Source organism: Bos indicus x Bos taurus, chromosome 21 (assembly GCF_003369695.1).
Source record: "Bos indicus x Bos taurus breed Angus x Brahman F1 hybrid chromosome 21, Bos_hybrid_MaternalHap_v2.0, whole genome shotgun sequence".
NCBI classification, from domain to species: domain Eukaryota; kingdom Metazoa; phylum Chordata; class Mammalia; order Artiodactyla; family Bovidae; genus Bos; species Bos indicus x Bos taurus.
In genome coordinates this window covers 24,801,731-24,816,296 of record NC_040096.1, presented here as the reverse complement: position 1 = coordinate 24,816,296, position 14,566 = coordinate 24,801,731, and the positions used below count along the sequence as shown (strand labels likewise).

At 45.5% G+C, this 14,566-nt stretch overlaps 1 protein-coding gene across 1 annotated transcript in view; it reads right to left on the bottom strand.

Annotated features, from left to right (window-relative positions):
- BNC1 (basonuclin 1) overlaps positions 1–10,447 on the bottom strand; it is a 28,492-nt gene extending 18,045 nt beyond the window's left edge. Inside the window, exon 1 of the mRNA XM_027521721.1 lies at positions 10,367–10,447. Coding sequence (XP_027377522.1) covers positions 10,367–10,375 — 9 coding nt within the window. The 5' untranslated portion in view covers positions 10,376–10,447. The remainder of the gene's footprint in view (positions 1–10,366) is intronic.
- Between the last annotated feature and the right edge of the window lie 4,119 nt (positions 10,448–14,566).

Genomic DNA, 14,566 nt, shown 5'->3' with positions numbered 1-14,566 from the left:
AATCAAACCAAAAATTCTAATTACAGGACGAAAAGTACTCATGTAAATCAAAATGGAAAACTCTTTAAAACTTACATCCTTTCTTTTAGAATTCTGATACTCGTTCCATTCTTCAGAAACATAAAGCAGATGTTTACCACATTCTGAATTCATCAAGGCATGATTATGCTTTTTACGCACTCATTTTAATCAGACTATTTCTGAATTGTTATTAGTCACTTTGATGCTCTACAAATCAACATTCAGAATTCTGGCTTGCTTTTTTGTCACTGTCATTTGCTCATTCATCCACCCAGAAATTACTGACACACCTAGCAAGGGATGGATGCTTTAGTTATTTGCAGTCTTGGGCTACAAAGTCTGGAAAGTTATGACCTAGATATTAGGTAGATTTGAGGGCCCTACTTCCTCTCCTGGATACCTGTCATCTACCTTGAGCATGGCTAGATGCTGCCATGGGCCTCCTGTCAGAAAGGCTGACTGCAGTTCCTAGCAGCAGCCGGAATGGGCACATGGTGGGGAGCATGCACAGACATCCACTGCTGGACAGTGTGGGCCTTTGATGGGATTTGAATTATTGAGCTTGAGAATAGAAACTACCCACTTCAAAGCTATTTTCATCTCTAGTACATGCAAACATTTTCATATCACTGAAGATAAATTCAGGGGGATACTCTTGGGGGACCAGATGGAATGCGGCAGGGGAAAAATCACAGGACTTTTGGGGTTTCCAGACTCATGATACTGACCATCTGAGGAGAGTCATTCGTAATCTGGCTCAGGAACAGAACTGAATTGCATACCAGCCAGACAGCTTTGTAGCATCAAGTTAATCTGCCTTAATAGTAGCCACTAGCCACATGTGGCTATTTAAAATTAATTAAAATAAAAATTCAGTTTTTTAGTCACTGTAGTCACATTTCAAGTGTTCAGGAGCCACAGGTGGCCAGTGGCTACTACACAGGACAGCAGAAGCAAGAACATTTCCATCATCACACAAAATCCTACTGGACAGTTCTGAGTCCAATGGTTAGAAGAGCTACTCTTCCAGCATCTGTCTGTCCACACGGCGGCATTCGTATGGAATAGGTGATCTCATTCAGTCCACACTGCCTCACTGTGGGGCAGGAATTATTCTCAGGAAACTTAAATTTACAGAAGATCTGTAATTTTCACAAGGTCACATAGTTTGTGATGGTGATTATTTATCATGTGTGAGGGACTGCAGTAAGCAGTACCAATGAGCTATTTCATTTCTTACTACCATCCCATTTTATAGATGAGGAAACTGAAGAACTTATGGGCTACTTGAAAGTGGTCTCAAATTTGGATATTGAGGGCAGGTTATATCTTGGAATACCAATATTTGGTACTAACTGCATTTGTATTTATGGTTTCATTTAATCTCAATGGCAACTATAAGAACATTAAAGTTTCACATGGTAAAGAAACCCCATTCATTGAATAAATATTTATTGTTTATGAGCCAGGCTTTCTAAACTCTGGAGGCTAAAGTGTTGAATGAGAATGGTCAGTCCTTGCCCTTGAGGAGGAGGGAGACAGAATAAACAAGTAAACAGACAATACCTTTTCAGAATAAGGCAGGTGCTATTAAAGAAACATGCAGAAAACTTTGCTAGCAATTTTCCTGGGTGGCATGGGGAGGTGGGGTAGTGCCTTTCAAACAGGGTCATCATTAAAGGCTTTTGAAGAGAAGACACCTGAACTGAGTTCCAAGGGATGGCAAGGGGCCAGTGAAGAACTGGAGACCGAAGGCAGAGGGCAGAGCAAGTGCAAAGGCTCTGGGGCATGAAAAGAGGCTGGAGGTGTTCAGGGAACAAAAAGGGGCAAGGGCAGCTGGAGTGCAGTTATAAGTTCCATGGTAGAAAATGACGGTCAGAAAGGTGACAGAACCACTCTGCACAGGATCTCATGGGGAAGGCCAAGGAGTATGGATTTTGTCCTGAGTCTAACAGTGAGTCATTGAAAAAAGTATGAAACTATTAATAATATGATTTGCCTGCTAAAGTAACACCTCTGGATGCATAGCTGGGGAAACTGAACTCCTTCCTAAACTCCTTCTCATCATACTGAGCATCTTTCTCTGAGAGACACTGCAATTAATGAGGCACATTAATGAGGATATACAGATAGAGAGTGGAAAAGACCAAAGAGAACAGCAAAACTGCTGTTGCTACCAGGCCTATGACAGATCTTAGGTCCTCTGGGCTCTGGTGATCTGACTCTGCACAGACAGAGCTACAAAAAATACCTATGATAAAAACCTCCCCAAACGTTGTTCCATAATGAATCGTCCCTGCAAGGGGCAACAAGACAAGTGAAACTCCAAACCTCGTGGCTAGCATTGGATCTGCTATTCTGTAAGCTTTCCAACTGGTATTAAGAGAATAAGGAATGAACCAATGAGAGAGCCGCACCATGCTTATTAATTACAGACACACATCCAATATCCTTTGCCTGATCTGCCTTGGTAAAGAATCTGCCTGTAATGCATGAGACCCAGGTTTGATCCCTGGATGGGGAAGACCCCTGGAGAAGGTAATGGCAACCCACTCCAGTATTCTTGCCTGGACAGAGGACCCGGCAGGCTACAGTCCATGGGGTTGCAAAGTCCAGTTAGTTGCTCATGAACGAGCGACTAATAATTTTGGTGGCCAGATCACTAAGGACTGATGTGTGTAAGTATAAGTTGTTGCGTAGAGGTTTACAAAAAGCTCTTTACAAATGGGAGCTGACTCAGCTGGAGGACTTTTTTTTTGCCATTCTTCCTTCTTCCCTCTTGGAACAAGAGCATGATGCCTGGACCTCATAGGTGCACATGAGCCCAACCTTGAAATCAGGCCCTAAGGATAGCTGAGCAGAAAGGATGGCAACTATTATTTAGGAGCTTTTTCACTAAGCAGCAGCCAAGTGCCATTCCTAATTTACACACTGATCTTCCTATTGACTGTTAAGAGTCCCTTGGACAGCAAGGAGATCAAACTAGTCAATCCTAAAGTCCCTGGAAGGACTGATGCTGAAGCTGCAGATCCAATACTTTGGCCATTTGATGCGAAGAGCTGACTCACTAGAAAAGACTCTGATGGGAAACACTGAGATGGTTGGATGGCATCACCAATTCACATGAACTTGGTCGAACTCCTGGAGATGGTGAGGGACATGGAGGCCTGGCATGCTGCAGTCCATGGGGTCACAAAGAATTGGACACGACTTGGTGACTGAACAACAACTTCCTATTGACTGCGGAGAAGGCAGCATAAAAATTATGCAAAAAAACTACTATTAATAGTAGAGATCACCGAAGCCAAGTTTAGAGTTTATGGTCCTCTCTTTGAGTGTGAGATTCTAAGGTTGGGCCAGATTCTCAGTTCTAAGAATCATAATTTCCCAACTTGAAATCAAAGGATCTGGTCTGCTAAATCACAAATCACTTTTTAAAAGTCACCAAGCTTTGGAGGAAAAGTGATTCAGGTTGTTCCAAACTGTATTTTTAAATGTTGAATATAGACAATTGCTTTTCATATGTTTGAGTCCTGGAAATCTACACTGCATATCAAAAACTGCCAATCTATAATACAAAACATCTTCTAAAGTGGTTGGACCACCCTTACTTTTGGGGAGAGGACTTCTTTCTTTTCATTTATAGTGACAATGTATTTCCATTCTCTCCTGGCTGCAGATCTAGCCTTCCTCGTTTGGAAAAATGCTTGATTCAAGGGTGGGAGATCTCTACCCCATTGCTCTTTGCCTCTTACACACATTTTGTACTTCTAACTTCTCTTACTAGAATTGGCTTTGTTGTTGTTGCTGTTGTTCCCTACTTTCCCTCCTGCCATTTTTCTCTAACTTCTTCCACTTTCCATTAAGTTTTTCTAACATATGCAAACCCACAGAGTTACAACTAGGATTCTAAAAGTAGTATCATTGTTTGCCAGGTGTCCCAGGACAACTCCATGAAGGGAGAAGAAAATCCATGTGGTCCTTTTGTGTGAGGCAGTTTATCCGCTGCTGGCAGCACCATACTGAGGTCCACCTGGAGAACTCTACATGGACCAGAAGTGTATCGTGCCATCGTCTTCCACAGTAGTTTGACAAAATGAAACCAAAATCTTAACGAATTGTTTTTTTGTTGTTGTTGGGGGGGGGTGTCATCATTTGTTTTTAACACATCTACCATGTACAGGTAATAATTAACAGTGGGGAGCCTCGGGGAGACAGGAGGAGGAACTCCTGGTGTCTGCTCTAGGGGAGCAAGCACATGGCTTCACTGGGAAAGGAAAACCATGCATCCTGGTTGACCAAGAATTGCTGAACAGAGAATATGATTTGCTAAAAATTAGTGCGAGCCATTCAGTATTACTAGAACCTAGTAAATTCAAAAGATAGTAAAAACAAATGTAAAACTCACTGGCCACCTTTCGAGGATGCTATGGAACCAAAAAAATGGTTAAAAAAAAATAAAGAATCAAGCACGCATCCTTTTTTATACAAAATGTACTGCAAGGCAAGCAAATGGCTGATGAGGCAAGGACTCTCTTTAGAGTATTCCAGTGAATAAATAAATGAAGAATTAGAATACTAGCATTCTGCAACTCTTAACGAAAAGACAACAACCAGGTCGCTTGCCTCAGCATTGGAGGATACATACTACTACATATGGGTGTTCTCGCCCCAGAAGTTCGAATCTGAATTAGATCAAGCCTTTTGGTATAGGGGATGGAGGAATGCTTAAACTTTCCTCACAAAGATATCACAAGGATTGTATGACATCCTTGTGTGACATCACAAGAAAACAAAACCCCAAATCAGGCCGGGGAGTACTCCATAAGACAAATGACCCAGTTTTTTCAATAGGTAAATTGCAAGGAAAAAAGTAAAACATAAATTTGTAGATTAACAGACACAATTTATGGACCTTATTTGAATCCTGATTTGAACAAATCAATGATAATATAAACTTCAAGAGACAACTGAAGGAATCTGAACACTTAGAAATTTAACGACATTCCAAAGTTATTGTTAATTTTTAGGTGCTAAATGGTCAGAATACTGCATTTCTTTAAAAAGAGCTTTTTATTTTAGAGCTACATATTAAAATACTTATGAATGAAAGTTTGAATGTTCAGGATTTGCTTCAAAGGAATTCAGTGTTGATGATGGTGAGGGAAATGGGTAGAAGAAACAGACGAAATGGGATTGGCTCAAAGTTGATCACTGTGGAATCCCCAAGCACGTATCACCAAGCATTCTTAAACTAATCTAATTTTGCTTAAAATTTTGAACAACAAAAAGTGAAAAAAAAAGATAAATCAAGACTCCACCTCTCCCCCCAATTTTAGTTTTGAGTAAGACGGTGTAGAGGGAGAGAGCAATGTTACGTAGAGGCCAGAGGAGTCTTCATGCTCTCAACAGTGCACACAAGAAACACCACAGTCTGTGTGTCAGGCCCAGGAGGCTGATTTCTGTCATGGGCAATGAGAGCTGACTCAGAAAGGCAAAACAGGGTTGGGGTGGGGGTGGGCTGTCCAGATGGGCAGCCACGAGTCTCTCTCTTAGGTTCATGGAATCATTAGGTTCTTAACAATGGGAAGACAAGCGTTTACTGTGAGCCTGGTTGAAAGAGGGATGTGAGAAGCCTCAGAAACCGGGAAGGTGGCATCTGCAATATAAAAATGACACTGAAGGAAAACTGACAGAATCTGGTTTCTCACTGCAAGGATGGGGATGAAAAGAGAGGCTGGTCAAAGAAGACTGAGAGGGTGGAGAGGGGTCTGGCAGAGAAAAGGGCAGGTGGGAGGTAGAACTCAGGGAACAGATGTTGGGCCAGGTCTACCTGTGAGTAGAAAGCATGCGTGACACACGTGGAGTGTTCTCTTGCTGCTCAGTTCAAAGAGGGAGATGGGGAAAATACTTGTTCTTTTGATCTCTATAAATCAAAGTATAAACTCTGTGCCAAACTAATTTAACAGCTGTGCCTTTTTTTCTTAAAATTATTAGTTCTAAAAACAGAAAATATAAAAAGCAGAAAAATATGCAAATAAGACCATAGAAGCCAAACCAAATATTTCTTCTTTAAAAAGCTACAACAACAGCAACAAAAATCTATAGTTATATAAATGATACAGATACATTTTTTTTCTCCTTTATGTGTGAGAGACCTTAGTTGTGATTTTCAGAAACCTTTGATAACAAAAAAATGGAAAAACGTTATTCATGTAGGGAACTTCTGGACACAACTGTCAACCTAGGGAAAAAGAAATAAAAACCAAAACAAAAAAACCCCCAACACATTTACACTTCAGGATAATTCTAACCACACAAACAATGCTAGTTCACCCTTTCTGCTGTTGCAAAATAGTGATGAAATTATGAACATTGCTAAGTAAAATTCTGCAAACCTTTCAGGGACTTAGTGAGAACTAGATTTTAAAGACTAAATATACTAAAAAAAATCCTGAGATTTCCCAAACGAAGTTTTTAAAAAGAAAAGATCAGATTTACGTATGCCATCCTGATCACAGTCTTAACATTCAGCATGGTGTTATTGTGAAACAGAGTTGTCTGTATAAAAATTTTATCCTCATAAGGAATAATGAAAGAAATAATCAGAGGGCTACAGAAGGAGAACAATGCTTCTGGAAGCTGATGCAGAATTGAAAACAACTTTGATGTTCGCTAGCACCTACTGAAGGATCACACAAAGAATCTGTAAGAGTAGACAAAGTAATATAACTCTGTGAAGAAAGTTAGCAGCCTGGATTAAGTTTACTTGAGACAACCATTTCCTTCCACGTAGGCTGTTTGGACCTGGCCTTCACAACATTTTATTTGTCTGTCTCTCTATTCTCTCACATTAGCTAACTGAAATTATCAGCCCCCACCGGCTAGGCAGAATCCTCCTGTGGTACGTTAGGCTGGTTTATAATCATGAGTCCATGTGTGGACTGGAATAGCGACAGCTGGTTTGCTTATTCATGCAAAGTTTGAGGAGACCCCAAGTTGGACCCTGGCGAACCAGGTCTGCTCTGTTTAGACCCACCCTTTCTGGATAAAATAGGCATGTGTCTGAGTAGAGAAATGGGGCTGCACCGTAATCTTGGAATTTCCAGAATTAGGAAAAAGGGCTTCAAAGAATGACAAGAGCAAATAAGGTTTTTTAGGTGGAAACCAATGTAAAAAAAAAACAAAAAAAAACAAACCCTTTCCAGATGCCTCTTCTGTGCAGATCCAGTTATCTTTAACATCTCTCAGAAAAGTCATCAAAAATAAAATATCTAAATAAATAACATTTCAAAATCTATAGACTGCTCAGAATAGTAATTTCGAAAATCTATTGACTCTCTAAATCTCGATCTCAGATTATCAAAAAGATGTGCTGCTCAGCACTGAGATTTCACCTTAGCTGTGATATTTCTCCTTCTTTTAAAACAGGACTGTTTCTGACAAAAGTAACTCATTCTAAATGACATCTGTAGAGGTGAAAATTCACCCTGGGGTAAAGCACTTGCTCCTCCTGCAAGTAATTTACCTCGTGGAACCTTCAGGGCAACTCTTTAATGGCCACTGTCAAAATAACTTCTAAAGCCATACACAAAAGCTAAAAGACACTTATACCCCTCACCCTGTTCACTGTGGTTTAACTGTACTGGCAAACTGAACTTTTCAAATGTCTTCCCATTTATATTTATCCCTAGGCGTTCATAAATTCTAAGTGTATGCTTAAACGACAGTTATGATTTGTTCCACAGGGAAACCAATATGGCTCTTCTCACCCAATAGGTTGGTTCATCCTTCTTCCCAAGCTGAGGTACAGAATGCCAGCATGGGCTCGGGACGCAGGCCTAACTGCTGCATGGGAGAGGTGTGAAAAATTAAAATAATATAAAGGTAACTCTCTGTGCAAACTTTATGCTTCTACTGCAATAACTCCATTTGGGTTAATATGTCTAGTGTGAATTATAACCAAAACAAACAGATCATCATTCCACATTCCTGTAGATATCAACAGCCAAATCACTACTTCAAACTCACTACACTCTCTGATTGAAAAAGAAGCATCCTTACTATTCTGAAGGGAATACAACAATGGACATAGATGATATTCCAAATTAAATTATGCAGATGTCTGAACATGAGTTCCCAAAACATGAGTAGTACTTCTGCTAAGTGAAGATTCCACCACTTCTCAGCATTTAGCTGCAACAGATCATGTTCAACCAACTTCCTTGGTGAAATTAAAGTCAGCAAACTTATAAGGTGAGAAATCAAATAATGACACATCTTATTCTTTTAGGTATGCCACAAAGGATAAAGCTATTTATCAAAATTTATTTTAGCAAAAGCGGTGGCTATCTTTCCACACCTATATAAAGCAAAAATCAAATCTTGGACAATCTATAACATCTGAAGTAATGTTCTTTTACGTGATGCACAAAAGTTTTATTTTGACATATTCAATTTAAATGAAATATTGATATATCAAGAGATTTGGGGACAAAGGAAAAGCCATATTTATCACTGAACAAAACTGTTAACATATAAGCACATACTCGCAACCAAGAGTCTAAGAAATCTTATGAAAAGATGCCATGAAATCCAACAGCAAATTAAAATAATAAGGAACAGGACACCAGAAAAAGAAATGACCTGCTAAATGCTGTTTTTCAATTCACTTACTGTCAAGCCAAAATCTTTGTTGCTTTGATAAGAATATGCTTTTTAAAAAATGGTTGCTAAATCTGCTCTATGAATCCCAAGCTGTAGGAATACATATTTCCCCCTACACACACACACACACACACACACACACACACACACGAATACACACCCCGACAGGGATTCCCAGGACACCAGCGGGGCCTCTTTTAGGCCCCTTAAGTGTTAACAGCAGAGGCCTGGCTGCGACCAGGCGTCTGGCCCCATTTAAACGCCCTGTCTTCAGAGGGCTGCGGTGAGCACAGCCATAAAACGAGGGGACATTACTGAACCTTAGCGTGTCTGATCCTCCCCCCAACAACACACAACTTTACTCATACAATTAAGGCTGCTAGTTGGCATTCCATTTAACTGTCAAAGTCAGGCCGGTGGCAGCCCCGCCGCCACAAAGAGATGCCTTAAATGAGAAGAACATGTTTCTACACCGCATTTGAGAAAGTTTGGCTCCGAGCTATGCGCTGATTAATATCAGATCTCCTCCTTCACTCGCCGCTCTCGACAATCTTGTCACATCTGGCTGACAAATCCTTAGGAGCTTATGCAAAGCCGGGCGGCCGCTAGGGCTTGGGGTCTGGCCCGAGGAGCAGCGGGGACCACGCAGTGGCCGCCGCCCCCTTCTCCGCCCGCCGGGGGCCCCCGGTCCACCGCCCCGCGGGCCGGGACGCTGCTTCGGAGCGCGGGAGGAGAGCGGTCGCGGCACCTCCAGGCCGGGAAACCTAGGGCGGCCCGGGATTCGACACCGCCGCCGGCTCCGCAGCCCGGTCCGGCCCGGTCACCCGCAGGAACCCCGTACCCCCCAAGGGCCAGAGCCCCGTCTGTTAGGCTCGGACGTGGAAACACTTGAGCCCGACCCCGATTCCCGGGGCTGCGGCAACATCTCGTGCTGAACCGTTCCGCGCACCCAGCAGGTCAGCTGGAACGTTTATAAAAACTGACCCTGAACCCTCGACTCTCTGCTGTCCCAGGAAGCCCCCAGACCCGACCGCGTCTCCATTTGTAGTTTTGTACAAAAGACTCCCATCCCCATCCAACCACCCCATCCCGACAGGAGCCCCCGTCACTGCCCCTCGCCCGGCTCCGCAATTCTCTGAGGGACCCGAAGGCACGTTCAGTTCTCCAGAAACAAAATCCAGGTGAAAAACGGTCACTTTAAAATAGCAGCTGTGTAATTAATTCTGCGCTAAGAGCGGTTGAAACAGTTAGTCCCAACGTACTGGACCGAACAGTGGAGGTGCTGAGGGGGCGGGAAAACGCGCGAAGGGAGGACGCGGCCGCCCGGTCCTTCCCGACCCCGCACTTTCGACGCTTCGACGCGGCCCCGGGGACGCCGGGGACCCGCCCTCGCCCGCCGACCCCGGTCTCACACCCGGAGCGCGTCGGGCAGCTCCGGGGCGTCGGGCGGAGACGGGTCCGGGCGCCCCCACGGGCCCTCCCCACCGCGGAGACGCTCCCTCACGCCTGGCCCCGGAGAAGGGCCGCGCCGCCGCCGCCCCTACCGCGCAGGTGGCCTTCGGGGAGGTGGCCCGGGGCGCGCCCCCGAGAACCGAGGGGCCCCGGATCCGAGTGGCGTTCCCGGCCGCCCCACCCCGCGCGCTGAGGGCCCCGCGTCCGCGGAGGGCGCCGTGCTTACCTCGGCCATCCTGCGGCCACTGCAGTGCCGGGGCTACCGGCGCGTGTCTCCGTCCCGGGTCGCCCCGCGTCCGCCCCAGCTCGGCGGGCGCCGCCTCATCCAAGCTCCGGCCGTCGGGGCCCGCCGCGGCGAAGTGGGCGGCTCCCCGGGCGCCCCGGCCGCGCGGCGCGGTGGCCGCCCCCGCCCGCCGCGCACCGCGTGTGCCCGCACGCCCGCCCCCTGCGCCCCGGGGGGCGCCCCTCCCCCTCTCCCCTCCCCCTCCCGCCGGGCCGCCGAGTCGCCCGCGGCTGAGGCGCTGCTGCTGTGCCGCCGGGAAGCCGCCTCCCGCCGGGGCGGCCCACGAACGCGTTAAATCGATGCAGCTGAGGCGAGGCCGTGGCCCCGGCAGACAGCGGAGACCTCGCCGGCGGCCGGCGCGGAGGTGTCTGCCCCCGCTGGGCTTGAAGGCACTTGTCGGGAAAGACACGGACGTGTCGATGTTTGCCTATCCCGGGGAAGGGCGAAACGCTCTGAAGTTCTCTCTCTGGCTCCCATCGCGGGCGATGATCCTGCAGCCCTGCCCACCCCGGGGCGCACTCGGGGTCCCACCACGGCCAAGAAGAGGGCTGTGCCACCCTCATCACCAAAAACTTTATTACCAGAGGAAGTGGTGGTGGGGGTGGGGGACGTATCCCAGGATGTGGAGAAAGGAGGGCGCCAGGAAGGTTTATTACAACCGCTAACGGGGCAGTCCCGCTTCCTTTCTGTAGTGTGAGTTAGTCAGTTCCCGCTTTACCGAGTCCCGAGGACGAGTGACTGCTCTCTAAGCCTCAGTTGCTTCCGTTGTAGAATGGGATTAAGTTTTCACCTACCTTATGGGATGTTAAGGACAAAATGAAATGTCCTGGGAAACCTAGCAGGAACTCAGGCCCCCATGAGGAGAAGGGGAGGCGGCCTGCGGGGGGAACCTGGCCTTCTGTCCTGGGGACACAGCGTCCTTCACCTCTAGGAGCAGACAGACATGGCCTACGGCTGCTGAAACAGGACCCAGCTTTTCTTCTGCCCCGCGCTGGGGCAGACGCAGACCCTGCAGGAGAGTCTTGCCTTCTCTCCCTTTTCAGGTCCCTAAAAGAATTCTCTGAAGGCTTTCAGGTCCCTAAAATAATTCTCTGAAGGCTGGACTTAGTGGGGATCCTGCCTTCATCTCCCCCAGTTTATCCCACCTACTTTGCTGCTAGTGAAGATCTTTGAAGGAGAAAAAGAAAAAAAAAAAAAACCAAAAACTTTGCACATTGTGAAAAAAGATATGAAATGGAAGGGAAAAGAAGGGAGTTGCAGACATTCAGACAGAGGGTCCTGGCTCTGAACCTCACAGACCTCTGAGTGGAAAAGGAGAGAAAGGAGCAGCTGTGGTGTCTGTGGAGGAAAGTAGGAGAATATGGCCTTCATGGAGTAGTCCAGAGAGCTCCCGCTGCCTGTGCCTGGCAGGCTGGACACACACATCTTGCATCCTGGTTGTGCCCTGGGTCTGCAGCGTGGTGCCCTTCCGTGCAGGTATGAGGTTGCCTGACCTCCTGTGATGGTCTCTCTTTGCCCTGCCTTGGCAAGGTGTTGGCAAGATGCATTTTCTCACATGAATGTTTTTATTATGAAGCTTTGCTTTGTGAATTGCAAACCTAAACAGCTTACCTTCCGTTCATATCCTCCTCCTTCCCACTCCCAGCATTTTGACCTTTCTCCTCCTCTCTGCCTGTTGTAATGCAATGCATCCTTCAGGACCTTTCTCAAATGTCACCGCTTCTCAGAGGCCTTCCCTGATCCACCAGCCCTCCACTCCGCCTGCTTTTGTCCTCTTCTGACCCGCAGGCACTTGCAGCTGAGTCTCTTATTGTGCTTATTACTTTCTCTAGCCTGGTCGTGATGTGTCCTTGTCTTGACTTCTTTGGTCATTACTCATCTTAGTGACTTCTGTGTTACGAGTTGCTGCAGCAGACAAAGCCCAGGTTTTGGAGTTAGAATGGTTTGGGTGTAGCTGGTTCCCACAATTGGAAACCGGTTGAGGAGGACAGCTTTCTTAGTCTCACTGTTCTCATCTTTAAAAGTAGGTATGAAGTCCTGTCCTAGTTAGATAGGTAGAGTTAAATAAGATAGTTTCTGTTCTGTGAACGCTATTCTACTCCCTTTCTGCTGCTTGTAAAACTGATCTTGTAATTAATTTAAATTCATTTCCAGAGAAGTTCTTGGTTTCAGCATTCTTGAATAGCCGTATAGGCTTATAAATACACTGAAATGTCAAAGACCCAGACAGTGGCCCAGCTGTCTTATTGACAATTTTAGTCAGTATCTTTGTGTTGTAAAATTAATTTACAACTTAATTATATTTTAGTAAAACCTTTCACTAGAAGCAAAAATCAGGATCAACCTGTTTAACTCTAGTTACAGACAAGGAGGATTTTTGGCAATACACAATTTGAAAATGTGAAAAAAGCCTGTCTGTTCCAACATGCACCGTTGGGATACACATATGCATGCATGCATGCTCAAGGATGTCCTTACTCCTTGTGACCCTATGAACTGTAGCCCGGCAGGCTTCTCTGTCCATGGGATTTCCCAAACAAGAATATTGGACTGGGTTGCCATGCCCTCTTCCAGGGTATCTTCCTGACCCAGGGATCGAACCTGCATCTCCTGCATTGGCAGGCGAATGCTTTAGCACTGTGCCACCTGGACACCTGAGGATGCACGTATACATTTCTCCAAATGTGACAATTTGGACCCATATAGGGAATCAGTTAGGACTAGATGAAAATTGCTGATTTATTTTCTACAGGTTCATTGAAAACCATATACCTACCTGATAAGTGTGACTTCTGACGTCAGCCTTCCTATTTATTCCCAGATTTGATGGACTTCTCTGCCTCTCCTTGGAAACATGTAAGCAGAAACTGGGCCAGAGAAACCACCCCTGAATGAAGAAAAGGATGTGGCACTAGCTGGGTAAGGACCATCCAGACCATGCTTCTCTTCTTCTGGTCAGTAATGGGCATGAGTTTCCTGTCTCCAGGCCTCAGCTTCTTCAGCTGGTGAATGGTGTACCCCGAGGGCCTACCCCGTTCTCACAGTTCTCCCTTTTTGCCTCTGTGTGCTTCTTTGCTTCAGCCTGGCCATTTCTTGTTTGTGTCCAGTTTGTTGTTGTCGTGAGCATAAAAAAACAGTATCTTCACTGATACCAGGGATTAAAAAAAAGCTTTATTAAAAAGAGTAAAAGTTGAGAAGGCGTAAATTAAGAAAAGCCCTGTGACCTGTTCTTAAGGAGGCATAAAGCTGCTCTGTTTCGTTGTTTTTTTTTAAGTAATTCCTTTTAAAAATATTTTTATTTATTTATGACTGTGCTGGGTCATTGTTGCTGCATGGGCTTGTGGCGAGTGGGGGCTACTCTCTAGTTGCTGTGCCCTTGCCCTTGCTGCTTATGGTGGTGGTTTCTCTTATTGTGGCACATGGGCTCAGCTGCTCCATGGCATGTGAGATCTTCCTGGATCAGGGATCGAACCCTGTGTCTTCTGCATTGGCAAGCAGATTGTTTACTGTTGAGCCACCAGGGAAGCCCAAAGCTGCTCTTCTTAAGTGAGAGGCTTGGCTGGGTTGCCCTGTCCTTGAATGAGGCCTATCCTGGGAGGGTATGCTATGATGGCCCACCCTGAGAACTGTTGGTGTATCCTGAGAGGCGGGGCAACTTTGAGCTGGGGTAGGCAAGACAGGTGGGGGTTGTGTGAACTGAGAGCCAGTGCCTGTGTGAGGTGATCAGTTTTTATTCTGCTTGTCATCAGCTGGGAATGTGGGCTTACTTATGCCAGATTTCCTGAGTTTTCAAGAGAAGCTGGAAATATCCTGATATCTAAAAGTTGGCAACTCATTAAAATTTTTGATAAATACTGTTTGAGTCAAACAAAGTATGTTTTCGGGCTGAATCTGGCCTATGTGCTGTTCATGTGCATGCTCTGCTATATATAGTGATGTCTTCTTTGGGTCCTGGGTTTGTACTATATAGTAGATGTGCAGTAAACATTTGTAGGATGAGTATCACTCCTGATGCAAAATGGCTCAATGCCTACTTTAGCTTTAAATGGAATTCTCAAAAGCCACCTGGAGATTAGTAGCAACCTTTTTGTTCTGGATTCAGAGCTCACTAATGGGCTGATAAACTTTTATTTTTTTTTAAGA